The following is a 26,422-nucleotide window of genomic DNA, read 5'->3' as shown; positions in this document are numbered from 1 at the left end:
GAGTGTAAGTAGCAGAAGGAGTTTTTGAAAGTGACAGAGGTTTTTTGTTTTTTTGTTTTTTTTTTTCCAACAGATCCCTCCAGAGCAGCCAGAAGCCCCCTGCCTGCCCCCCGAGAGCCCTGCCTCAGCCCATGAACCGGAGCCTGCCCGGCCTCCCCTCAGTGCCTTAGCCCCACCCCATAGTTCTCCCGACCCCCCAGTCCCTGAGCTGCTCACTGGGAGGGGGTCAGGGAAACGGGGCCGGAGGGGAGGAGGGGGACTTAGGGGCATTAATGGTGAGGCCAGGCCAGGTCGGGGCAGAAAGCCTGGCAACCGGCGGGAACCTGGCCGACTGGCCCTCAAGTGGGGCACACGTGGTGGCTTCAATGGACAAATGGAACGGTCCCCAAGAAGGACCCACCACTGGCAGCATAATGGGGAGCTGGCTGAAGGGGGTGCTGAGCCCAAGGATCCACCCCCTCCTGGGCCCCATTCAGAGGACCTTAAGGTGAGTGTGGTGTGAAGGAGGTCTGAGCTCAGCTCGGAGGAAAGGCTGAGGCGTGCCCTCGTGGCACTTTCCTCACACACACAGTCCATCTCTTCTCAGGTGCCCCCGGGGTTAGTCAGAAAGTCTCGTCGTGGCCGGAGGAGAAAATACAAGTGAGTGTGGGCCTACCACCATAGTGACTCTTGCCTGCTTTGTGTAGGGACTGTAGAGATGTCCAAATAGGGGCTTGGTTTTCAGAGGGCAGATACTTCCTTGAATATGAGTAAGGATACTATGCCTTTACTACCCACATGTAGCGAGTTCCCACCCAAACTTCTGAAATTCACCTGATACTTGGGGAGCTCTTCCTGATCACCTGTGCCCCTCATTGCAGCCCTACCCGGAACAGCAATAGCTCCCGCCAGGACGTGACCTTGGAACCCAGCCCTACAACCCGAGTAAGTGCGTGCGTGGGTGGGTGGGTATATGGGTACAGTTATGCTGGGGATGAGGCAGGAGGGAAGGAGGGTCAGAGGGAGTGGGGAGAAAATAAAAGACTTCCTGATACCTAGCTGATTGGTCACTTCTTTCGACTTCCCCTCTTGGATAGGCGGCTGTCCCTCTGCCTCCCCGGGCCCGCCCTGGCCGTCCTGCCAAAAACAAGAGGAGGAAACTGGCCCCATAGCAGCCATACCTGGAGCTGGATCTGACCCTGACTGGGGAGAGCTGAGTGCTGAGCCTTGGGAGCCCCTGCCAGCCACCTGCACCTGTGGACAGTGGGTGGGGGCACTACTCCCCACTCAGAGCACAAATGCAAGCCCTTCCCCTACAATCCCATCCTGAGCCATTGCAGGGGGTAGGGAAGCTCACCCCTTTCCCCCCAAAGCCATGTCACTGAAAAGGCCTGGGGGGGGTGGTATATGGCCGTCTCCCCACCAGGCGCTAAGGGGAACACCCCCTTCCCCAGGTCTTTTATTTGTTTAAGTTATTTTTGCACAAATGACTCTTTTATATTTAATTCGACTTCATTGCCTCCCTTCTTAAAGCCAGCAGGCTCAGTTTACAAACCTGTGAGCTACTGTTGGCTGCTGTCCTCCTTCCCAGTGAAAGGTACAAAGCAATAAGCATCATGCATCCTCCCTGCACCCCTCCAACACCCCTCTGCCTCTGGCTCAGGTTGCTCAAAGCACAGATCCCCTCTTACCCTTGTCCCCAGGTTTGAAACACATAGCCTCATTTCAAGGTGTAGCCAGGTTCCTTTTACTTTCCTCTGGGATATAAAAAGGGGGTAAAGGGGCAAAGAGAGCCCTCTGGGCCTCTCCTCCCATACACACTACACTGCCCCTTCTCCCCCCATCAAAACGCTCAGAGACGTTGTGATGATGCGACTGAGGATTATGCAACGTGGTCCAACCGGAGCGGCCAGCATGACCAGCTGTCCAGGGGCTGCCTCCTGCCTTTTCTTTTGTAAAGACAAGACCCTTGGGAGTTTTAATTCTGTTTTGTACTTGCCCTGTGGGGCCTCCACTGCTTTTCTATGGGAGACACTCTTAATTTAACAGATGAGAATATTTTGAAACTCTGGCTCTGGCTCTGTATTCATTTTTTATTTAGTTCTCTGGTTAGAACCGGTTGTAGTTTAAATCCTTCTCTAGTAGAGAGTGGCTTAGACTGCCTATTATGCTGCGAATGTCTCGTCTGTGTCTCAGTTCTGCCTCTTCCCCAGGAAACACAGCAGAGGCCACACAGAGTACAACGGCATTTAATGATCAGAAACAGTTGTACAGTAGTACAGTCAGCCACAGAAGCTGTGTTGGAGGACAGGACCCAGTCCTTCCCCTCACCAGGCAAAGCAGTACTGGACATGAGCGGGCATGTGGCTGGGCCCACAAGCCTTACCCTGGGCCGAGGGGAGACCACCATCTAACATCCCCCAGCTACCGCTCTCTATTCATCAGGGGAGGGGCACAAACCCCACATGCAAGAAGAACCCTTGCCCCCAGTATCAAACGGGACTGGGATGTGAGTTATAATGAAGGGGAAACCCTATGTAAGTTGTTAACAGAGTTCAGAGGGGTAAGGATTACCCCCGTTTTCTAGCTCCCAAAGGTGCTCACTTCCCCAGCTTCTTCATCCGTTCATCAATGCTGGCAAAGTTCCCCTCAACTGTGGCCAGGTTTTCACGCATGGTTGTCTGCACCTACAAAGTGATAGAGAGGTTGTACTCTTTGGTAGGCCAACATGTTCATGTGACTGGATGAGAACCTGAAGAAATTCTCTTAGAATCAAGGACAGAAATGGAAGCATACATAACTTAGGAGCCTCAGAGGGTGTCTGTAACAGCAGTTTCAAACTACCCTTGGAATACCATGGACCTACACAGGGTCTGCCAAGTATGCAGAACTCAAGAACCCCCATCATGACTTCAACCAGAACAGTTCTTTATCTGTTTAATGTAAGGAGAGCCAAACAAGATTTTGTTGAAATGAGTTTAACTGGCTCAAATTTTAGAAAACTACTCTAGAAGAGTAATATAGCAAGTACTATATATACATAAACCTAATTTTAAAAAAATTGCCATAGGGTGTGTGCACTCACAGGGCAGTGGCAAGTGAAAAAGCACCCCCCAGGGGAGATGGCCATGCTGCAGCCCCTTCTCCACTCTGCCTCCCCCGGGATTTGGGGCATGCACGCACCTGCGTCTGGTATGTTTCTCAAGTGCTAGATCCAGGACTTACAGCACAGTTGAGTATGTGTGTACCACCAGGCCTCCGGCAGGTCCACTTTATATGTATTTTCTTTTTTTTTTTTTTTTTTGAGAGGTTTTTGCTATAGGGCACATGTGCTTACCAGAGAGACAGAAAACGAGAAATCACCCCTCAGAGGGGGGATGGCTACACCGCAATCTCTTCTCCATTCTCCTCTCGGGATCTTGGGTATGCACGCACACACACACGCCCGGCTGAGTTTAAGCCACCAGGTCCGGGACTTGAACCATGGTTGACCACATGGGAGTCAAGCGACATGGCCATTACACCAACTGCTGGTCCCTCATTTAGATATCTTGATGGTCCTGTGATGTTGCTCTATTGACTCTATGCTCCCTTCAGCACTGAGAAAAGCCTCTGTCAAAACCTGAGGACTTTCTATGTGTCCAGCTTTGCTGTAATGACTGCAGGTGCTGTTCATGCCAGGGTCAGAAAGGAAGTAGCAGAACCAGATAGGAGCCTGGTTCCTGATTTCAGAGCCCTTTTTATTTTCACTATACTAGGCTCAGTTGCCTCTGGCCAGGGATGGAGGTATAAACTTAAGTCTAGGCTACAGAAGAAAAGGGTAGGTCTTTATTTTTAAATTATTTAATTTTATTATTATTATTTAATTTTCTATAGGACACATGTGCTCACCAGGGAGAGACAGAGGGAAAGTGAGAAAGCAAGCCTCCAGGTTCAGGACTCAAACTGTGGCTGGCCATGTAGGAGTCCAATACCTTAACCATCACGCCACCTGCTGGTCCCAAGGGTAGGTTTTATAAGAAAACACATTTACTAACTCCCAACAATTCGACCACATATCACCTAATCCACACAGCTCTGAGGGAGGTGTGCTTTTCCAAGTGGACAGTTGGATGCTCATGGATTAAGCTGTCTTAGGGGCACACACACTGAAAAACAGACTCAAACCAAGCCCCTGCCATAGCATCACGCTACAGAACAGTGTTAAGGCAGAACCCTACGAGATAAGCTCGAAAACCCAGCATGTATGTGCTGGAGAAAAGAGAGCAGATCAATAAAGGGACACATACCTGGGTCAAGAGGGTGGCATTGTCCTTGAGGGAACTAGCAATCATCTGCTGGGTAGTATCCAAGTGTGTCAGCAGTTGCCCAAACTGCATGGCTACAAAAGAAGTAGCAAAGGTATGGCAGAGCCTAGGACCCAAGACGGGAGGGGCAAGCTGAGGTTGCCCACTCTTCATCCACTCTCAGCACCTGGCAGCTGGCTCCTCACCTTGTTCGTGCAGCTGTTTGATGGTGACGAGTCTCTGCACCAGCTCAGGAAGGGTGGAGGCAATGGGACTCCAGCGCTGTATGGTTTCATATAACTGGTGCACCTGGAGGGCACAAGAGGGCCTAGGGGGATGGCAGAGGCAGCCAGTGACTGCTACTTTATGAGAGGGGACAGGCCAACTAGGCAGAGAGGAGCACTGCCCTGACCTCAGCTGAGGAGAGTTGATGATGATAGGGACCTGAGGATTCAGTGAGTTCCCAGGCTTTGGTATGGCCACTTGGAGAACCACGGAAATGGAAAGAGGTGTGAAGATAGAGGTGTTTTCCTGACCTTGCTTTGTGTATCTGCATCCTCTACAGAGGCTTTATGCTTTGCAATCTCATTCACCTTTCCCAGGACACTCTGAAAGCACAGTTTAAGGTTGAAAGTGAGGGCACACACGGCTTTCAAGTCCCAAGCTACCCATAAACCAAACTGTCTTTCACTTGATACCTGTAGCCGGGCCTCCACTTGGTCCAAAACTGCAAGGTCCAGGGCGCTCACCTTGGCCTGCAGCAGCTCTACAGTCTCCTGAGGTAAGAGTTGAAACAATGAAGGAGAAAGGATGAGAAGAAGAAGCAGCCTCCCACATTCCACTGGTTAGTTAACTTATAGCTACAACCCCCAAAATAACTCAAAGCAAACCCAGTCCCAATATCCTCTTTGCAATCCAAACACCCCAATTCTTCCCACACTTACCATAAGACAAGCTCCCTGTAGACCTGCAGAAAGGGGATTCTGGTGGGAAAGCGAGGGGAGACATCACCGTCCTTAAATCTCCATGTGATTACCACTTTCTCCCATCCTTCTTGGTTCTAGCTGACAACCCACTCATTCTCTTTTTTTTTTTTTTCTAAGAATTATTTTATTTAACTTTATTTATTTTAATCTGACCAGAGAAGGACAGAGAGAAAGAGAGAGAGAGAGAGAGAGAAAGTGAGAAGGCAAGCTGCCAGGTCTAGGACTCAAACCACAGTCAGCCAAGTAGAAGTCCAGCGCCCTTAACCACACTACCTGCCGGCCCAACCCACTAATCCTTACAACTGAAACACTTTCTGACTCCTGCCCGCTCATGTGGAATGCTGTAGACTGCAGGGTGTAGGACCTGAGGGCCCAGAGAACACCTGACCTGAGCATCCTGATCACAGCGGACAGCTGCCTCCAGCTCTGTCAGGCGCCTCTCGAGTTCTGCAACCTAGTGGGAGGGAGGAGTGAGATCTGTCATTCACCTCCCTGCCGCTGTAAGTGGGAAGAATAAGATCCTGCTCTTCTACACTTGCCACTCCCTTCTTCCTCCACTCCCTCTCCTCTTTCCCAAGGCACTCTGCCTGCAACACTTTGCTAGCCACAATCTTAAAATCCTAACTGAAAGTACAGGGGTGAGGGGATCATGGAGAATGAGATATCAAGAGAAATCAGAAGCTTTCCCAGCACCCTCTCCACAGGTCGGATCCCCTGGAGGGAAGCAGGAAAATCCCTAGGGCCCTGTCTCCTGATCCCTCTAAACAACACTGTATATACATACACACACTTACTTTGGCAGCTTGAGAGAACTTGTCCTGCTCAGGCCGAGAATGTAGTTCGTAAGTGACCAGGCTGCTATCTGAAGGGGTCCCGCTGGTAGTCTTTCCTCCAGAACCAGCCCCTTTGCTGTTCTTTGTTGCTTCCAGCTGCAGCAGTAAGCGCCTGAGTCAGGAGGCAGAGTAATAACATGACTTAAAGAAAGAGGGCCAGTCACTCTCTCTCTTTGGCTTCACAGTCACCGTTAAAGAACACCTAGGCCAGAGACCAACAGTTAGTGTAATGGCTATGTCGCTGGACTCCCGTGTAGTTGACCATGGTTTGCATCCCGGACCTGGTGGCTTAAAACTCATGCTGGGCGCGTGTGCGTGCGTGCCCAAGATCCTGAGAGGAGAATGGAGGAGAAAAGATTGCGGCGTGGCTATCCCCGCTGGGGGGTGATTTCTCACTTTCTGTCTCCCTGTCTGTCTGTCTGACTGGCAAGCGCATGTACCCTATAGAAAAAACCTCTACAAAACAAAACAAAACAAAACACCTAGGCCATTGCTCCCTTTAGTATCCCTGTCATTAGCTGGCTCAGTATCTCCACGATCCCAGTCAGGAATGATTTCCAGCAAGGTGTGGGCACCCACTTAGCCAGAGCTCCATCAGGGTCGGTCAGGCTGATCGCGGCATCTGGTCCTAGCAACTTCTCCAGGTGGGAGGCCACCAGCTGCTGCTTCAGGGCTGCCAGCTGCTTGGCCAGCACCACAGGGGTCAGCTTCTCCTCAGCGGCCGACTCCTTCACTGTTGTCTGGTATAAAGGTAATGGAGAGAGGGGTGACAATGAGTCAGGAGGAAAAACAGACCCAGACTCTCTTGTGGCTACATGTCACAGGATCTTTTTTAGCATGGTAGACTGCCTTCTAGAGCACTGAATGTAGATTCGTGTGTCCTCCTAAACTCTGGAAACCTTAGCTCTTAGGGAATCTTTCTTCTGCAGGGAGGTGCTCCTCTGCTGTGTAAGTCACAGCATCTGGGGGAGAAGAGAGTTAGCAGTTACCTTGATTTTCTCAACTTCAGTTGTCAGCTCCTGGACCTCATGCAATAGTCGCTGGTACTTTTGCTGGGGTGTCTCCTTCACTCCCAGGCCCTCTCCGAGCTAAAGAACAAGCACGGTAGGTGATGTTACACCTCCCATTACAGGGAGCCTCAAGAATTCATCCAAACCCTGGGCCTAAGTCACACACTATCATATCCAACTCACAGTCCACCACACCCTAGTGGAGAATGGAGATGGCTCGAGGCCTGGAGATGTTCCAGGACAAACAGCAGGGGGACAGAACATCCTCAACTGCATCCTGCTGGGTTGCCCAGCCGGAGAAACTCAGGGTCCCTGTAGTCCTTGCTCACCCTCCTAAATGCTGGTTAGACGGGGTCACCATACCATTCCTATCAATACACAACACACACACAACAAACCATCTCATATTCTCCAGATTCATATCCTGTCCTCTTGGTTTTTCCAATACGATCTGAGAAATCTGCCAAGAAAAGAAGATGGAACTGAGGGTGTGTCAAAGCCTAGCAGTCTCCACTGCAGGTGACTGTGAGAGATTTCATAAGAGAGTCCCATGTGGGACCCTTTCCCCAGAGTAAAGGTCACTAAGACCCGAGGACAAGAAGCCACTTGTCATTCTTGTCCTCCAGGCTTCCCCCCAATCAACTTCTAGCCCAGTCTCACCAAGTCCCTTTGTCCCCACTCTCTTGTCCTTGAACTTGTCATAGGCAGCATTGGGGTTGACAATGATGTGCTCCACACTTGTGCTTGTCAGCTCCTCCTGTAGGAATAGGTAGGTCAGGCCAGGACACACACGTTTCTACCCTAGAACATCCCTTATGCCACAAAATCTCCTAAACCTTAAGAGACTGGGCTGTACTTTTCCCAAGGGAAACAAGGGTGATTATATTCTAAGCTAGTGACCCAGGCTCAACCTAGGAAACTGAAGCTTCCTGGTAGATTAGGAGCCTCAGTTATATAAATATTAGCACCCCAATTCAACTTGGAACAGAGGTAGAGTAACCTCCCCACCCACTCTGTACATAAGCCTCCCCATTCCCCACCCCACCCTGCCCCACCCAGTTATCTGGCACATTCATGCACTCAAGGCAAGAACTCAGCATGACCTCTTCTAACCTCCCTCTCCCCGAAGTAAAGCTCCTGCCCACTGGGCAAGTCTACTTTCAAGCTGACCTCCCATCCTGGCTGGAGGGAAAAAGAGGAGGGAAGGTAGACAATCAGGCCACTGAGTGCGGAAGTTAGGACTCTACACACCTGAAGGTAGGATACCAGCTCTTAGATATGAAAGGATAGCAGAGGGCATTTCCAGACTGCCAGGAAGCCAGTGAATTCAGGGGATAGTGAGAAGAGGCACAGGCTTACCGGGTTATTTTTTAAAGGTCTACCTTAGAAGCAACACAGAGAAGCACTAATTGCTTACCAATAGCACACCTCTGGGTGTAGGCCCTGAAATGGAGCTAGTCCAGCATCCCTTCACAGAGAAGCTGCAACACCTGCTGCTTCTCCTTGATCCCTCTGCTGTGCCTCAGGCACTGCAGCAATTCCACACAGGAGACACAGCAGAGAGAGACTTTATCCTAGACACTGAAGCAGAGAGGTTCCTCCTTACTAGTCATGACTTGCTGTTTAGAGTCTAAAGACCACACCCAGACTGGGCACTCCTCAACTGCCTGAGGCTGCACAGCTTTCACCAGAATACTGAAGGAAGGTGAAAGAGGCCTCAAGTCCTTTTCTGTTGGGGATGACACTGCCACCTTCTCTAAGAGGAAGGCAAAATGAGTCCTCTTGGGACCAGCAGTTAATGTAATGGCTATGTTGCTGGATTCCCATGTAGTTGACCGCGGTTCGCATCCTGGACCTGGTGGCTTAAAACTTACGCTGGGCACGTGTGTGTGTGTGCCCAAGATCCCGAGAGGAGAACGAAAGAGAAGGGATTGTGGTGTGGCCATCCCCCCTGGGGGGTGATTTCTCGCTTTCTGTCTCTCTCTGTCTGGCGAGCACACGTGCCCTATAGCAAAAACCTGTCCCCCCACCCCCACCCCCCAAAAAAAGAAGAGTCCTCTCTCCTTTACTTGAGACCATGGTTCTCAACCCTGTACATTACAATGTTTAAACACATAGAAAATGTTTAAACACACAAATAAAAGCCTGAACCCACCTCTATAGACTCTGATTTCATTGTCCTGGTTGGGGTAGGGCATTAAGGGGGCGGGGTAGGCAGCCAGGCCTGAGCACCTCTGCCTGCATGCGAGTGTGGTGTGTGGTCGTGAAGGGGACATGGAGGGACATCATGGAGGAGAGCAGCAGATATAATAAAAAGCAGCTCTGTCCTTTACCTCTGTGCTAATAAACAGAGAAGCAATCAGGGTGGGTGGAAGCATTTAAAAGAAGGGAGAAGGGTAAGAAGAGTGTGTCAACTTTGATCATCTTCACCTCTTCAGGAATTGCTGGGCGGAGGGGAAGAGCTTTAGATCAAGGGAAAACAAAAGGGCTCAATGCGGCTTACACTCAAGTGCTTGGAGGAAGAGACATCTGAGTTCCAAATGATTCTCTCTCTTTAACCTTCTCTGGAATGTTATGGCTAGGACACTCACTGGCCACCCACTGGTCTCTGGCCTTCATACAGTGTTTGTCTGAGGACTCAGGAACAGGATAGACAACTATCTTCTTTAAGTTCAAACTCAAGAATATGCCACTTCTCCCTGTGAAAATCCCTATCAAAGCCAATCAGGTAGAAATCCTTAAAAAAATAATCTCCCTTTGGGCCAGCCTTCTATAGTGGCTCAGGGAGCTGGATCCACATGGCCGACTGCTCTGTACAAAGCCTGGCCCTGTTGGCTTGAAAAATGTGCCAGGTGTGTGTGCATGCTTGGTAGAGAAATGGAGAAGGGATTGTAGCATGACCACACCCTACTAGGAGATGCTTTCTCCCTACCTGCCTAGCAAGTGCATGTGCCCTAAAAAAAGAGGAATTGAGGGACCAGCAGTTAGTGTAACGGCTATGTCGTTGGACTCCCACGTAGTCAACTGCAGTTCGAGTCCTGGACCCGGGGGCTTAAACTCACGCCGGGCGCATGTGCATGCGTGCCCAAGACCCCAAGAGGAGAATGGAGAACAAAGGGATTGTGGCATAGCCAGCCCCCCTGGGGGGCGCTTTCTCGCTTTCTATCTCTCTGTCTCTCTCTGTCTGTCTGGCGAGCGTGCACGCCCAATAGCAAAAACCTCTCAAAAAAAAAAAAAAAAAAAAAAGAGGAATTGAGGGGCCTGGTAATTAAGGTGGGTGGATCCCACATGGCTGACCACATAGCTCAAGTCCTGGACCTGGCAGCTTGAAAAACATCAGGCACTATGTGCGTGCATGCCCAAAATCCCAACAGGAAAAAGAAATGAAGGAGTTTCACCATGACCATGCCCCATGGGAGGGTGCTTTCTCCCTTTCCCTCTCCTTAGCAAACATACACTATAGCACATTTTTCAAAAGGGAGAGGGCTTATGTGATGGTAAGCACCTATAGTCCCAGCTACTTGGAAGGCTAAGGTAGGAGGATTCCAAGTTCGAGGGCAACAAAGCTAGACCTTGTCTCAGAAGGAAAAATAAAAAGGGGAGAGAAAAAGAGAGGGAGAGAGAGAAGAGGCTAACTCGCAGACTAAGGAAAGAAATTAATCATAGCTATTATTTAATCCTTTATGCACAGGCAGTATGCAGGTAAGCACTTTCTTTTTTATTTTTTTTTTAAAGAATTATTTTATTGGAGACCAGCAGGTGGCGTGCTGGTTAAAGCACCGGACATTTCCATAGGGCTGACAGAGGTTTGAGTCCCAAACCTGGTGACTTGCTTTCTCACCCCCCTCCCAAGTCAAATTAAAATAATAATAAAATAAATGAATGAGTGAATAAAATTAAATAAAGAATTCTTTTAAAAATATGTAAAAAGAATTTTATTTAACTTTATTTACTTGTTTAAATTTTTTTGACCAGAGGACAGAGTGAGAGAGTGAGAGAGAGGAAAGTAAGAAAGCAAGCCGCCAGGCCTGGGACTTGAACTATAGTCAGCCATGTGGGAATCCAGCGCCCTTAACTACCATGCCACCTGCCGGTCCCAAGAACCTCCTTTTTAATTTATATTCCTAAGCAGGACCAGGGGTTATAAAAGAGGGTCAGCACACAGAGGTGAGTTTCAGAGGCTCTGAACAGTCACGGACACGGAGAACATTTTCATTCCCCTAGTCCCTGCCGGAGGAGCACGCCCTGGGCCAGGAAGCCTGTCCAACAGTGCTATATCCCTTTGAAGGCTTCCCAAGGACGGGGCCCCTTGAGGCTCTAGTCCTTCAGTGACACCTACTCTGCCAGGTCTGGAAGATCCGTGGCATGAGCTGGAGGAATGTCAATATAGTGACTTTTGAGACAGGAAAAGGTTGTCAGCTGGGTGTGGGGCTGTGGGACTGATTGAGGGATGAAAGATTTAGAAGAGACAAAAGGACAGAGAAACAACTGCCCATCACAGCACACCCCGTTAAAAAGCAGATGAAAGGTCAGGCTTCTTACCAGCTCCTTGTGGTTTCCCCAGAGGTGAGAAAATCAAAAGAGTTAAAAGAAAAGGGAGTGGGGTATGGGGATAAGGGAGGGGGAAAAAAAAAGACAAAATTGTTATTAGCAAATTGTCACATGCACTACATGACAGTCTTCAAACACACTGCACCACAGGGCCCCAGGGGAGCCTAGCAAAACTTGGGGGCCGAAAAATTTCAGCGGGGGTCACCACGTACCCCAAGAGAAAGAAGAGCATGAAACCCTTTCCTCTCTGGTGGTGAGGATGTCATGAAGCTTTGCCATTACCAGCAGCAATTTAAGATGGTCTGAGAACTGGAGTTAGGTGTTATGAGCTAGTGCACGGGACAGGAAAGTAAGGCGGAGAAGGTTGAGGCAGAGGGGAAGCTGTAGAAATGGCAAAATATGAAGCAGAGATTAAGGGGATTCTGAGGACCTGCAGCTGACTGAGGAGCTACGATGCTTACGGTGTGTGGGGAGGGGTTTCTCCTTACTAGCTCGTGGCCCAAGCCTTCCCACCTCCCAGTTTCTGCAGCTGTGAATAATTAGACATGTGGATGGCAGAATCAGTTCCAGTGAGGTTCTCATGTGGGTGGGCTGATATGGCTTTAGGTCAGACAAACAAAATGTGTCAGGTACATGGGGTAAGTCTAAGGAAACACAGAGTACCTAATACCTCCATTTTTATTTCCTGCTGCCAGAGGAGAGGCAGGGCAAATCTTGGCCTTCATGCAGCCTGGTACATTTGTATCCACTTGGGTGGTTGTAACTCACCCTGCAGCTCTGAGAATAAGGTGCTAGCACAAAGAGTCCAGAGCGCACCAAGATGCACAGCTACCAGCCCATCTACACTACATGTTTCCACAGTCCTCTGTGCACAGGGGCTGCAGAGTGGATAAGGGTGAAGGGTGAGAATATTTCAAAGAGGCCTTATTTTAGCCAGGCCCTACAGATAGGGCTCCCACTTCCAGGCAATATTAGTTAAGAACTGCCAGGAGGGGAAATCCAACTGTCTGCTCTGCCTTCCCAAGAGCTCTGATGGGTAGATGGAAGATTGGAGGGTTGAGGATGGCTATGTATATATGAAAATCCACAGTGGGTTAAGGACAAGTACTCCCTGCCCCAAGATTTCAGCCAGACCCACATGACCTCAAACTCTGGCCAATGCTAGGGTCCAGCCCAGCCAAGACTCTTCTTTCTGTCCAGGGCATAGGCGGCGCCAGGTCCTGTGGTCTAGACTGAGAGGTCTCTGCACAGAGTGGGCATATGCACTCACGGGTACATACATGTGAACATATAAGGGAAGTACACACATTTTACTGTCCTCTGCCTCATTCCACCAAGCTAAAAACAGCATGGCAGAAACTCACCAGAGAAAAAGGATAATGGGCTACTAGCTCAAGTCCAAACCTTGAGGAATGGCAGAATGGGAGGGCAGAAAATTAAAGAAAAGTGGTACATTAGTTTGCAAACAGTATATACCACTTCCAGGTCTGTCCTATGGATGGGCTGAGTAATTTCTCTCACTCAGCATAGTAACAGTGACCATGGAAACCTAGTATATCACAGCCACCTGGACTGGAAAGTTCTCAGTGCCCTGATCACAGGTACTGGCTTACCCGGCATGTGATTCCCAGCCAGTCCCCCTCCCTAACGGACTCCCAGACTCCCCAGGGCGGCTCGGCTAAGTGGCTCTGCTCCAGAGAGCAAGACTTGGGGTTCTAAATCAGACGGGGAGGAGGCCACTGCTGCCTCTCTGAGCCACTCAGGCTTTATGACGACACTGCAATCAGGGGGACTTCAGAACCATGATGACAAGGAAGATGGAAAGAGCTGTAGAATAAAACTGTCCGGGATGGACCAGCATAATGCTGATCATTCATCCATTTCTAAAGGAGGGATGCAGAAACAGAAAGACTCACAAAAGCACAAATAACCCAAGTTATTGTCTTAAAATTACATAAAATACCTCTTTCCCGACCCATTTTCCCTTATCTGAAGGCTTAGCATAGAGGAGTATTAAAGCAGGTTCTTCCCCATGGATAGTCCACATACACACAGCTAAGAAGTGATGACGACTGTGGCTATTTCCCTTGTTCTCCACTCTCATCTAGAATGGCTAAAAGTTGTTCCATAAAAACTCCTTTATTCCATCTCAGTCCGAGGAGGAAAAGGACAACCAATCCCCTCCTGGCTTTGGCTTCTAAACACCTCATGTTCAGAAATAGCCTCCATGGTTCTACTCCTTCCTCCAACGGACAGTTTCATTCTGCAGACCTCAGCAGGGGAAGAGACAACGACTCACGGGTCACAGCTTTGTTTCTAAACCTTGATTAATGATCTTTAAAACATAAGGCCAACAGAAGGCTCAGTGACCCAGCTAGGGACTTGTTGGAATTTAAAACTATCAGCTACAACAACAGCACAGTGGCAGAGCATTGCATGCAAGATGACAGGCGAAAAAAAAAAAAAAAAAAAAACCATGCAAAGAAGAAGCACTGAATGGTCTTACTTGTGCAAACTAGTGTCCAGGCAAGGTGGTGAGGAGGGAGGATGGGGAAGCATTAGGAAAAACTCAGGTAAGTTCAAGTGCGCCAACAGTCAATGAACACAATCAAGCATACTCTATGGTATTCCAAACTGTAAGGAAGAAGACCTGTTTCTCATCTCAGGCTGCTGGAGTGTTCAGGCCTACCCTTTGGAGGACTAAAGCCTCTGCCAGGGCCCCACTAAACTATGGCAAGGTCATTTTTTCCTCGTTTTAAATGGGACCGGGGGTAGTCATCTCAAAAGGAAGGAACTAAATCCTGTTTCTAGAGAGAGGTTTTCTTAATTTACTTAATTAAGTTAGAAACTTGCCCCAGCAGTTCAAAAGCTCTGAGCAGAATGCCTCACGGATTCAAGGCAAGCTGTGGGCCCAAGAGCCAGGGAACTGCACCTCGGAATTTGCTTTCCTAACTAGTCATTTCTTAAAAAGTTTCCAAATAAGCTCATTGCCTCAATCAATCTGGAAGGGAGTGAAACGCAGAGACTTTTCCAGAATGAGATGGAAAGGACTAGCCTGAATAGTGTTCTAATCCACTCTTGTTTTAAAATATTTTACTTTCTGCTATAATTATTTTAAGGCAATGGTAGAGAAATCAGTATCGTCTGTAGCAAAATTTAAATCTTCTACTACTCTTCCCATCCTCCCCACTAGGAGAATTGCAAAATTTTTACTTTATTTGGGAGGAGAGGTTTTTGCTATAGGGCACATGCACTCACCAGAAGATAGAGACAGAGAGAGACAGAAAGCAAGAAATCACCCTCCAGGGGGGATGGCCACACCGTAATCCCATCTCTTCCATTCTCCTCTCGGGATCTTGGGCATGCACGAACACGTGCCCGGCGTGAGTTTAAGCCACCGGGTCCAAGATTTGAACTGCGGTCGACTACATGGAAGTCCAGTGACATAGCCATTATGCCAACTGCTGGTCCCGCAAAACTTTTACATTTAAGTTAAATTAGCAGTTAAGATCTTTAAAGGACACTATTTTCTTAGTCATCTAACTTCTTCCACAGTGAAGAAATCAGAGGATGGTTAAAGGACAGCAAGGGTTAATGGTACCTGACTACCGCTTTAAATAAAAATCTGGAGGACCAGTCAGGTTGTGTGCTGGTTAAGGTGGCTGGATCCTACATGTCCCAGAGGCTTAAAAAACACCTGGTACATGTGTATGTGTGCCCAAAATCTGGAGTGGGGAATAGAGGAGAAGGGATTGCAGCGTGGTCATCCCACAAAAGTGCTTTCTCACTTTCTCTCTCTTTCTGTCCCTTCTCTCTCCTGTGAATGAACATGCCCTATAGCAAAAAGAAAAAAATAAATAAATAAAAACATCTGGAGAGCCCCCTAAAGGTTCTACAAGAAACTAGCCAAACTGGTTGTCTCCAAGAAAGGGACTTGAAGGGTGGCAGGCAGGGATGGGGCAGATTCTTCACTATATAGTCTTGAATCTTTTGTCTTATGTGTAATTTTTACCAATTTTAAAAACGAATAAAATTAAGGCTGAAAAGAATCTGGAGGCTAAGGCAGAGAATACTGTTGCCAGGGTTAAGAACTGAAAACCTCATGGTTCAGCCACAACAGTATTGCCATGCACTGTCACCTGTGCTAGGGTGGACAGGTAAGAAGGGGATAGGCTTCTAGTGAGAATCTAGGCCTCGTGGACACAATGTTTCTTGACTGTCTAAACATACAACTCATTGCTCCTCAAGTTGCACATTTACGTCAGTATTAAGAGCAGTGGCAGAACCATTACTCAGCTGACTTCCCGAAAGCTGCCCTTCTGAGGCCCACAGGGACGTGCAGGGGCCAGAAACATTAGCTGACATCAGGAAACATCTCAGCCCAGGGCTCAGGAGCAGCTCAAGCTCACCCCGCCCTACTCACTCCCCCCAGGAAGAGTCACTTAGCAGAGCCTCCCACGAAGGAGGCAACTCAGGTCCTCCTGTATTTACCATCCAGATCCTATGCACTTCCATACTGGCCTCCTGGGGACCGTGCTGCAGGAAACCCACACTCAAGGTGTCCTTTCCCCTACCTATCACTCCACTAGATGCTACTAAAGCCTGCTCGGGCTGTGGGGAGAAAAGGTCGATGGGAGCTGCACATTCAGGTTCTTCTAGGCATGGAACCAGTGTTATCTTCTTTTCATTACAAGATACCCTAGTACCTTCAAAAGGAAAATTACAATGTATTTTTTTGTTTGAATAGGGGACTGCTATGATACTGTTTGTATCACAGTGACAAAGGGCAGAAGTCCTTTCGCCATGAAGGCTTGATATTTTACAGTCAGTTTTCAACAGATTGTGAATGGTGGTAGTTCAGTGAGTTCAGTGAGGTCCTCAGCACAGGCACTCCTACCCCGTGAGGACAGAGGCAGCTCCCTATTAAGAAACCTCTCAGAGTAACAGGTGCACACCTAGGACCTTGGGCAACAGTATCATCTGCATTATCTCCAGATACTCAAGCTTGAGGAACAGACTTACATGCTAGCAAGGACAGAAGCCACAAGGAACACACTGCTAAGAGAGGGCACAGGGAAGGTGTTCCCCACAACATAGGAACCACTTCCACATGGGGAAATCAAATAAGGCATAAGTGAGTACGCCAAGCCATACATTATAAGCCAGCAACCAGCATTCCCCAGAATTAATGAGCCCCACAGACATAGCCACAGGACTTACAGACACAAGTTCTAAGCCTATTCCTACAGATGCTTGGCCACACCATTTCTGCAATCTCATACAATCAATGTGACCCCCAGTTAACTCTCTGGACATAACAGAAATCTGTAAGACATGCTAATAGACCTGTTTCCTTTGGTGCTTACACACAGGTTTGTTTGTTTGTTTGTTTTGGTCCTTCCCCTATAAACAGAATTTTTACTGTGTTGATGTCTATTCACTCAATTTTTTTTTCTCCCATATATATCTTAAATGGATCCTAACTCTCTTATTAGTCTGGAACTCCTGGAGGGAAGGGACATTTCTTCCCCTGTGCTGCATAAAAACCAACACAGAATGAACGCATTAGATAAGCAATGCTAAGCAATTTCTACCATGGTTAAAACGTATTCATGCGCCATTTCTTCCTCCTCAAGTTCTTAAATTAGAAAGTGCTACATGCTAATGTGAAAATTTACATTCTTCCTCCAATTTATTTTGTTCTAATCAGGTTCCTTATCTGTCTAAAAATCTCCAAATAATTTTCTTGCTCTGTCCAATGGATACGGGATAGTTGCAAAAAAATAAAGTATTTCCTATTTTTCAAAGTTAACAGGATACTAACAAAAATGTTAACAACTGAAATACTTTATAAAATAGAAGGTCTACTTCCCAACCTCAAGCAGTTCATACAAAAGCGAACAGGCTTGAGGATTCATTACCATGGATTAAAGCCCATGGGGGCCTTCATCATTAGTCCTGAACCTGTTCTGAGATATTACAATTGTATTAAAAAGGCCCAAGGACAAGGGCTCTGACAACTTGTCTTGTTGGTTTTAATTCCACTGACCTGACTCTCCTTTTCTGATATCGCTCACTTGTAAGCCCTGCAACCTACATACCACCCAGGCTGGGGTTGGCATACCCGCTTATTGCTGCAGCTTGCCAGAGAAGGGATAGGGCCTATCTAAGGGAGAGGGGTCGGTGGAGTAGTCCTGAGGCAGCACACAGTCTTACCGCATCAAACTCTGCTTGATCATCCTCAGGTAGGTCGCTGGTCTCATAAACATCTGGCTCGTTCCTGGCCTGCAGGTAGAAACAGTGACCACCCCACCTCACTACTCAGCCTCCACAACAGCTGGTACCCCGCTCCATTTGAACCAGCGGACAGAAGGTAGGCTATGATGCCAGGGTTCTGTCCTCCACTTGCCCTGTGAACAGCGTGTCAGTTCCCCTGTCTCAGCGGGACAAGTGGGGCCTGATGGTACGAGGTGAGTATAAGTGGTAACAAAGATGTAATCCTGAATCTGGAAGGGGGCGGGCCCTTGGCAATCTTGACCAGAGTAGGTGAGGGCTATCTTTGAGTAGGGCCCTGTAACCACTACCTGGCACAAGGGCTGAGAATGACTCAAGGCCTTAGTACCCAAGGACCTCTGCCCCAATCTCCACCCCAAGAATGCAGGCGGGGCAGCACAAAAGAAGGGTACAGCCAGCACGTGCATGAGGGAACTGGGGGCGCACAGGACCCCGGGAGGACGGAGTTCTTCAAGTGGCACAGATTCTGTCACGGTCACCTCTTCCTTGGCAGGACAGAGGCCATCACCAAGTCGCCTGGTGTGTGTGTGCGTCGGGTAGAGACGGGGCTGGAGCTGGATGTGGGGCGGCACTGGCGGCTTTCACACGTTTGGTAGAAACACTCAGGTATAAGTGGGAAGCGCCCGGAGGCGATTTCTGGGCCGAAAAACGGGCGACTGCTGGAAAGGGGGCCTGGGCGCCGTCCAACGGCCCGGACCTGTCGGGCCAGAGAAGTCCGAAGGTGCAGCGCCAGTAGGGGAGCGAGCGGCCGGGGCCCTAGGGAGCAAGGAGGGGCTGCAGGAGGAAGGGGTCGGGCTGGTATCTGTTGGGGGTCCTCGGGAGATCGGGGGCGCGGTCCTGGGGAGCCCGGGCCGGCCTGTACTCACAATGCCGGGGAGGTCGGCGTATTTAGGGTCCGCCATGGCGGCGGCGAGGCGGGGCTGGGGGACCGGGACCTCGGTGGAGCCGGGGCCGGTGTTCGGGTAGGGGAGAGGCTGGGTCCGGGTCCCCGACTAAGGCGGCGGCAAAGGGAGCGGCAGAGGAGCAGGAAGTCTCGCGACAGGAGTAGCACGGCACAAGGGTAAAGCAAAGATCGCGAGAACAGCTCGCCACCACACCCCTGGAGAGCCCGGGATTGGCGAGAACGAGGCCAGGGAATGAGGTAATGGTAAGGGGACGCCAGCTAGGATTGTGGGATGTGTAGTCCCGGTCAGCGGGGGCTTGGGTGGGGAACCATAACGCCCCTTGGGGAGCTATTTCAAGCAACTGCTTCTATTTTTACATCAAATCTGTGAAAGAGCTTTTATAGTTACTGGTTTGGACTCCCAGAAATTAAGTGGCTAAATAAAAATTACACAGCTAGTCATTTTGTGACACAGCCGGGGCTTTAAACAACTGGTAAAATTTAGAAAACGCTTAGGGTATGTTATTGATGGAAAAGTTAAGCTGTCTTCGGAAGTTAGGGTTGTCAGATTAAATACAGGATACTAGTTAAATTTGAATTACAGGTTGAACTAATGGAATTTTTAAAAAGTTAAGCATAGGTCAAAAATGGTATTTGAGACACATTCATGCAAAAAAAAAAGATTATCTGAAATTAAAATTTAACTGGGTGAGGTTGGCAGGTGGCATGGTGGTTAAGGGTGCTGGGCTCCCATGTATCTGATCGCAGTTTGAATCCTGGACCTGGTAGCTTGCTTTCTCACTTTCCCTCTCTGTCTCTCTCTGTCTGTCCCTCTCTGATTGAATTAAAATAAATAAACAAATAAAGTTAAATAAAATCATTATTAGCTGGGCATCCTGTTTTTGTTTCAAATATGGCACTCTTATAGTTCATAAGTAGGTAAGTGGTGGCTCCATGTCTGTTGGAACCCCCTGTCCTCTTAACCACTTCACAAAAAGATCTTTGAATTTCAATAAAATTAAGGCAGCAGGCATGGGTGTGGTGGCTGTGGTGGTGTGGTGCAGCAGGAAGGCACAGCTGAAGAGGCTAGGACCATGTGAAGGCCTGGGTTCCAGGGTATGTGGTGTGGGGCAAGAAAATCTCTACGTGGATGAACCCTGTCAGAAATATCTCTCTCTCTCTCTTAAATAAATAAATAAAACCTTCTTGAGGATTGATATAGTATTGCTACCTTTTTATTTTACCAAGTAAGTACATTAAAAAGGGAGAACCTGCTATCGACGGTCACCATCATTACTTGGTAGAACATTAAGGACACACTGTCAGCATAAAAAAATAGTCCTTTTGAATGTAAAAACCAGCTTTATTAAAAAAAAAAAAAACTCACCGCATTATTCTTTTGGGAGAGAGGACATACCTGGTGAACTTTTTATCAGTGGCCTTCTATGGATTGACATCTTGAAACTTCTTCACTAAGGATGCCACCTTGGAGCCCCCGGGGGCCTGAGGCTGGGACGTTTCCTGAGCTTGCAGAATGCTGTGACACTTGGAAACAGTGCCAAACCAAGTGACTGGAGAGTTCCTGAGTTTGGAACTCACTGTGATTCTCTCTTCTGGCTCCTTTCCAAGCCTCTACCTCTCTTTCTCCATAGTCTTATGGCCATCCCTCATGTCGCACTCTGTTCTTTCAGTTCTCTGAAGATTCAAGGTGGGTTAGGGGTGTAAGCCCAACATGAGAAAGGCCCCTCAACTGCACTGAGTGATCAGATCCTGTCTGGCCAGGCTAGCAGCCTCTCCTCCTTGCCCCACAGTGTCTAAGTGACCTTACACACTTACCAGACAATAGCTGAGCAAACCTCCACCCCCTTCTCCTTTCTTCCATCACCCTGCCACTCCCCTTGGCCTAGTGCCTCAACTCCTGCAGTCCAACTCTCTGTTGGCCAGCAGAGGCCTGTGATGTGGAGAAAAATCAATCTGACCAGTTTCTAGGTGCTTCTGCCCAGGGGCTGCAGCATGAATCTGACCTAAGGGGCGGAAGGACAAGGGATCTCTGGGTTTGGCTTAGCATTTTCATTTTTATTTACTTATATAGGAAGGAGGTGAGGAAAGCAGGGTTGCATGTTGGGAGTCTATCCAATGGTACTGAAACAGAAAATACACTCATGTAGGTGCCTAGACTTGCCTGAAATCCAAATGGAGGCCTTTGCTCTAGAGGTCCTCTCAGTGCCCCTTTGGCCTTACCCATTCCTATCATCCTCCTTCACTGCTTTCTGACTGACTTCTCTTGCAAAAGTTACCTCCATCCCAGCCTCAATTTAGAAGACAAAATTAAGATTAGATCTGCTTTTGAATTCTGATAGCACTGAATGGGAGTTTGTCTTCTCTCAAACTGGGGACTTAGTGTGCATTTGGGGAGAGAGCAGGACACGACACATCTTTAGATGTAGAAGAGAAAGGGACTCTTCCTTGACACTCCTCCCACTGTGGGATCTGGACACCCACCTTGCCCTTCAGGGCTGAGAGGGTTGGAAGCCCGACTCCTGAGCGTGTGCGGAGTAGGATGAGGAAGGGTACTGAGAAGTGCACTCCCAACGGGAGAGAGGACTGAGACTAGGGCAGGCCCTGGAATAAAGGGAATGGAAGCCTCGTTGACCCTCTTCCTTAGGCGACAACCCCACTTCAACCTCCTTATCCCTTCCAGGGGGTGGAGTCGAGGGAGGCACAAACAGGTCAGGGTGTGGGGGTGGGATGCTGCGAGTAGTGGGGAGGGGGGAGGTGAGGGCTAGGTTATCTCTGAGCGTTAGGGCCGGGGAAGGAGGTCAGAGAAGAGCCAAGTGCCCACTTTTGGGTGGTCTACGTGGAGGGGCTCGCCGCCCGCGAAGGAAGCGCCGCCCCCTCTCCTCCTCGCGGCCCCGCCCAGGCCCGCAGCGCGGCGCTGCAGCGCGAGGGGCGGAGAGGCAGAGCGCCGAGAGAGGACCAGACGCCCAGGTCGCCCGCATCCCGGTGCCGCAGGACAGGGAAAGCGCGTCCCAGCCCTGCTCCCTGGCTTTCGCCCGGCGCCCTCAATTGCCAGCGACCGACCGAGCACCTATCCTGCGCCTCGGCCTCAGCTGAGCGCCCCCTCCTCCAGAGCGCACAGCTCCCCTGCAGCCTACGAAGTGTCTCAGCCTCTTGCCGGTCACCACCATGGCGGAGACCAACAATGAGTGTAGCATCAAGGTGCTCTGCCGATTTCGGCCCCTGAACCAGGCCGAAATTCTGCGGGGGGACAAGTTCATCCCCATTTTCCAGGGGGACGACAGCGTCGTCATTGGGGTGAGTGCCACCCTGGGGTTACGGGGGGATTCGGGAAGGGTTAGACTCGAAGACAGTCTCCCCTAACCCCCGCAGAGCCTTAGTCTCTGCCTGTCACTCTGGCCCCCTCCCCGCCGCTCATCCCCGGTCCCCTTCGCCGCAGCCCCTCCTCTCCCCTGCATCAGGATGGCTGGGTGTGGCCTGGCCTGGCCAGAGGCTAAGTCTGCGGAGTGAAAGGGGGCTACTTCCCCACCACCTGGAGACCCGGCTCCCCTGTGCGACTCCCTGCGGTGGCCCCACCCCTCAGAGCCAGCCCCGTATTTTCCTTACGCTTTCCCTCTCCTCCGGAGAAAGGAGCATCTTCTCTTTGTTTTTGGCCCAGATCTCTCCCCCACCACCTAGGAAGGGAGGGGGGACACCGGTGAATGGGCTAGATGGAAGATGAGCAGTCAGGGGCAGGGTGGAGGGTGGTCCGTGGAGCTGTGGATAGCGGTGGGCTTTTGGATCAAGCCCTCCATCATCCCCTCAAGGAGTTACAGCCTGGACTTGGTGGGGGAGGGGGCATAGGTCTGATGAAGGGTTTTCTGGGAAAGAAATACATTGATGCCACACCCAACTTTGGGGGGAAGCCTCTGGGATCCTAAAGACATGTCTGCTTTTCTGTCCCAGGTATAGGAAGAGGATTTTAGACTCCCCAACTGCCCTTACCCCACAAATAAAAAAGCCCAAACCCTGAGATGCTAGTAGGTACTTGCTTATTCATTCTTTCTCTTGATCCAATAGAAAGTAGCAAGCTTCCTCTACCCTATTATGACAATCTCTATCTATAGAAGAGATCGTACTAAGGAGAATTAATATTTACTGTGCGCTTGTTACTCTTCTGCATATTATTTAATCTCCTAAACAACACTTCAAAGTAGTATCAATACGTATTTCCATTTTACAGATGAGAATATTGAGGTCCAAAGAGGTTGAATGACTTTGTCAAGGTCACACTGTCAATTCACTGTTAAGTCAGACCTGTGGCTCCGAAGCTTACACCTTTTCTTTTACATCACATTTCCTCCCCAGGTTTCTGTTCTGGACCTTTATCTGTGACGGTCCAAAGGGAAATGTCTAGGCTCCCTACTCCACCTTTCCTGGGTTGGTAGGGACCTTCAGGCTGTGTGGGGTGAAAGGATTTGAGGTAGAGTTATGTAGATCTGAAGGGTGCTGGACCAGGAAACAGTTGCCAGTTTGAGGAGGGAGGGCAGTCTTCAAGGTCAGGGGCATTTCTTATGTATCTTTGATCCACAGTCTTGGCTCAAAGCAGCTGGAAACAAGCTTGTTAAAGGAATGAAGGAAAGGAAAGGAGGAAGCCTGGGCCTTCTGAGTCTGTGAGAATGAGACTTTGAGTAAACATGCCTTAGTGTGAGACCTGCCTACCTGTCCCCAGAGGCCCTCTACTGTCACCACCCTGTGAGTTCACCCATATTGTGAACTCAAGGATGCTTTCTGTGTGTGTGTGTGTCTATGACTGTGTTTTTGCCACATGGAAAGGGCCTCTGTTTCTTTCTGCCCCTGGGACTTCAGGCTTTGCAATCTGGTCAGTATGGCCAGGCAAAAAGCCTGGCCAACCCCGGGGATTCCTCTCTGAGTAGCCAGACAGCAAGCATCAGCTATGAGAATTAGAGCTTGAGGTTCCCTTGAGATGTAAGGGCTGTGATACAGAAGTGGTGGGGGGGTGGGGGTGGGTATGAGGAGCAAATCCACAAAAGGCTTCTACCTTTAGGCCTGACTGCTCTGGAAGGTTTTTGTGGCAAGTCAGAAGCAGCTCATTTAGGTTCTTTGGGCCACCCTGGTGTGGGGGGATGGGGTAGGGGTGATGTTGGCAGGAGGGGTTGTGGTGCTCTGTCCAGCAGCCCAGCTCAACAGCAGAGACACAGTGGGAGGTAGGTAGGGAGGAGAGATGAAGAAAGGCCCAAGGCCTCCTGCCAGTTCAGAGTCTATCTCAGGTCCACAGCTGGTGTTTCCTTGACTGTTTTGCTTGATACTTGTAAGCTATACCTTTGTCTCATTCTCTGTCCCTCACCCTAGCTCTCCCTGTCAATCTTTCACTCTAAGATAAATGCTTACAGGGGGCCATTTTGTCTCAGCAACAGTCTTAGAGCTTGCCTTCCCAGACTTCCTGTTCATTCCTCATTTCAGGTGATGAGGGCTGCAGGAGACATGATTTTGAGGACATGCTTGAGGGTCCCCCCCAAGGGAGAGACATCTCTTAGGTCTTTCCTCTTTTCTCCCCTAGCTCTCTTTGGGGTCCAGTGTGTGGGAAATTGTCTGAGAAATTAATGGAGGAAGAGCTTCCAGGGTGTCTGGGAAGGTGAGGGAAGAGTGAGGAGGTTTTGGAGAGATTATCCCTTTTCTTCCTGTGCAGGCTCTCCCCTTTGCCTCTGCAGCACTGCGGTTCACTCTGGGCTTACGTTCGTGGGCTTTGTTCAGCAGAGAAGAGGGTAGGAGACTTAGCTGGAGAGACAGCTCTGTGTGCCTCGTTTCTCCCCCACTCCTCTGACTTCTCTCAGGAATCTGGGGGATGAGGCTGAGCCAGTTAATAGCTCTGCAGCACTGCAGTTCACTCTGGGCTTACGTTCGTGGGCTTTGTTCAGCGGAGAAGAGGGTAGGAGACTTAGCTGGAGAGACAGCTCTGTGTGCCTCGTTTCTCCCCCCACTCCTCTGACTTCTCTCAGGAATCTGGGGGATGAGGCTGAGCCAGTTAATAGCCTGAGTCATAGTGGAAGGGTGTCTGGGTCACTGTCAGTGTTTGGTGTGCATCTTGTTTTGCTCTTTGCATACTCGGAATCCAGAGCGACTTTTTCACTGGACCCATTCAAGAATCTCTCTGTTCCTCTCTCTGCACTGGCCTTTGTCAGCAGGGTCTTAAGGCCTACTATCTGGGCTACTGCATCTGTACCAGCTGTGAGAGGGATTTCAGTGAGGAAACACACACACTCCCTCTCACTCATTTCTGGGTACCTATGCCACCTCCCTTAGGTCTCCCAGTGGTTAAATGCGTTCTTAAGGAGTCAAAAATAAAACACAAAAAAACAGAACCATTAACTATTTCACTTGGAAATGCTAGCTTGGGACCTGCAGGGTTATTGGAGCAGAGTCAGTGTCATCGGGGGTGGCCCGAGACTCCTTTGATATCCGAAGGGAAGGAGCAGGGCTCCCCTTAGCTTTGGGGATCTCTCATAAAGGAAAATGGAGAGGGGAGGTAATGTTCACTGTGGCCAGTGTCTCTCCAGCATTGCCATGGCAACAATCCCCAGGGGTGTCACTATGGAAATCTGGCCGGCACTTGAAGTTCAGCTTCTATCAAGTGCTTTACAGAGGGTTGAACAGGTTGGTCATCATCAGACCCTTGATCCTGGCCCCCTCCCTTTTAACTTTTGTCAGCACACAGGGTGGAAATTACAGGATGGTGTTAAGATACACAAACGGATGAGGAGACCAGAAAGAGCCTGGGAGTGGGGTTAAAGAAAAATGAAGAACCCTGGACTGTGAGACTCTGGAAGGAGGTTCTTGAGCAGGGCAGAGATGGGAGAGAGACTGAATGTCAGGGACATTCCTAAAAGGTGAGGGACTGCCATGAGCATTTCTGATTTAGCTGGCCTTCTGGTCTCCGACGCTGCATCCACGTACAGGGTCTTCAGTTGTCTACAGGCGGAAGGCGGGAGATGCTGCTGAAAGGATGAGTGAGAGAACCACGTAGCTCCGAAAATGGGATTGAGGCTGGAAAAAGGGAGTGGTGACAGGGTTTATTTAGTTCTGTCTGGAAATGCTTGGAGAATAAGCCAAGGGGGTAGAAAGGGAGAAAGGAAGGAAAAGCCATAACAAGGATCTGATGCAGTGCTAACATTTCAGGGTTTTGCTCACTTTGGCAGTGCTTGGGATCGAAACCATGCTGTATTATTTCTTAGCCGTGTGACTGTAGGCAAGTCATTTGGCATCTCTGAGCCTCAGTTTCCTCATCTATAAGATAAGAATAATAGGGGACCAGCAGTTAGCATAATGGCTGTCTCTGACTCCCATGTAGTCGACCGCAGTTCTCGTCCCGGACTTGGTGGCTTAAAACTCATGCCGGGTGTGTGTGCATGCGTGCCCAAGATCCTGAGAGGAGAACGGAGGAGAAGGGATTGTGGCATGGCCATCCCCCCAGGGGATGATTTCTCGCTTTCTGTTTCTCTGTCTGTCTCTGTCTGTCCGGTGAGCGCACGCGCCCTATAGCAAAAACCTCTCCAAAAAAAAAAAAAAAAAAAGAAAGAAAGAA

At 49.4% G+C, this 26,422-nt stretch overlaps 3 protein-coding genes across 4 annotated transcripts in view; 2 read left to right on the top strand and 1 right to left on the bottom strand.

The window, feature by feature from the left end:
- MBD6 (methyl-CpG binding domain protein 6) overlaps positions 1-2,050 on the top strand; it is a 9,302-nt gene extending 7,252 nt beyond the window's left edge. The window contains 4 exon segments of the mRNA XM_027769635.1: positions 74-487; positions 587-639; positions 861-924; positions 1,077-2,050. Of these exon segments, the coding sequence (XP_027625436.1) occupies positions 74-487; positions 587-639; positions 861-924; positions 1,077-1,151 (606 nt within the window). The 3' untranslated portion in view covers positions 1,152-2,050.
- Positions 2,051-2,212: 162 nt separating this feature from the next.
- Positions 2,213-19,004, bottom strand: DCTN2 (dynactin subunit 2). 2 transcript variants are annotated; one of them, XM_006171892.3, is made up of 15 exons: positions 18,806-19,004; positions 17,862-17,930; positions 11,637-11,642; positions 7,755-7,851; positions 7,493-7,554; positions 7,074-7,172; positions 6,664-6,824; positions 6,046-6,196; positions 5,640-5,705; positions 5,210-5,248; positions 4,964-5,041; positions 4,802-4,873; positions 4,472-4,574; positions 4,269-4,360; positions 2,213-2,666 (listed from the first exon to the last, which is right to left on the bottom strand). In XM_006171892.3, the coding sequence occupies exons 1-15, from the start codon at positions 18,839-18,841 to the stop codon at positions 2,580-2,582; spliced, it is 1,218 nt and encodes a 405-aa protein (XP_006171954.1). In that variant the 5' UTR covers positions 18,842-19,004; the 3' UTR covers positions 2,213-2,579. The 2 variants fall into 2 exon arrangements, with proteins under 2 accessions (XP_006171954.1, XP_006171955.1); XM_006171893.2 differs by lacking the exon at positions 11,637-11,642 and having other exon boundaries at positions 18,806-19,003.
- A 2,748-nt stretch (positions 19,005-21,752) lies between these two features.
- The window catches only part of KIF5A (kinesin family member 5A), a 43,917-nt gene continuing 39,247 nt past the window's right edge, over positions 21,753-26,422 (top strand). Inside the window, exon 1 of the mRNA XM_006171890.3 lies at positions 21,753-22,137. Coding sequence (XP_006171952.1) covers positions 22,009-22,137 — 129 coding nt within the window. The 5' untranslated portion in view covers positions 21,753-22,008. The remainder of the gene's footprint in view (positions 22,138-26,422) is intronic.

Source organism: Tupaia chinensis, unplaced genomic scaffold (genome assembly GCF_000334495.1).
Source record: "Tupaia chinensis unplaced genomic scaffold, TupChi_1.0 Scaffold150006_1, whole genome shotgun sequence".
Lineage (NCBI taxonomy): Eukaryota > Metazoa > Chordata > Mammalia > Scandentia > Tupaiidae > Tupaia > Tupaia belangeri.
The sequence above is the reverse complement of the archived record's forward strand: the minus strand, read 5'-3'. Positions and strand labels throughout refer to the sequence as shown.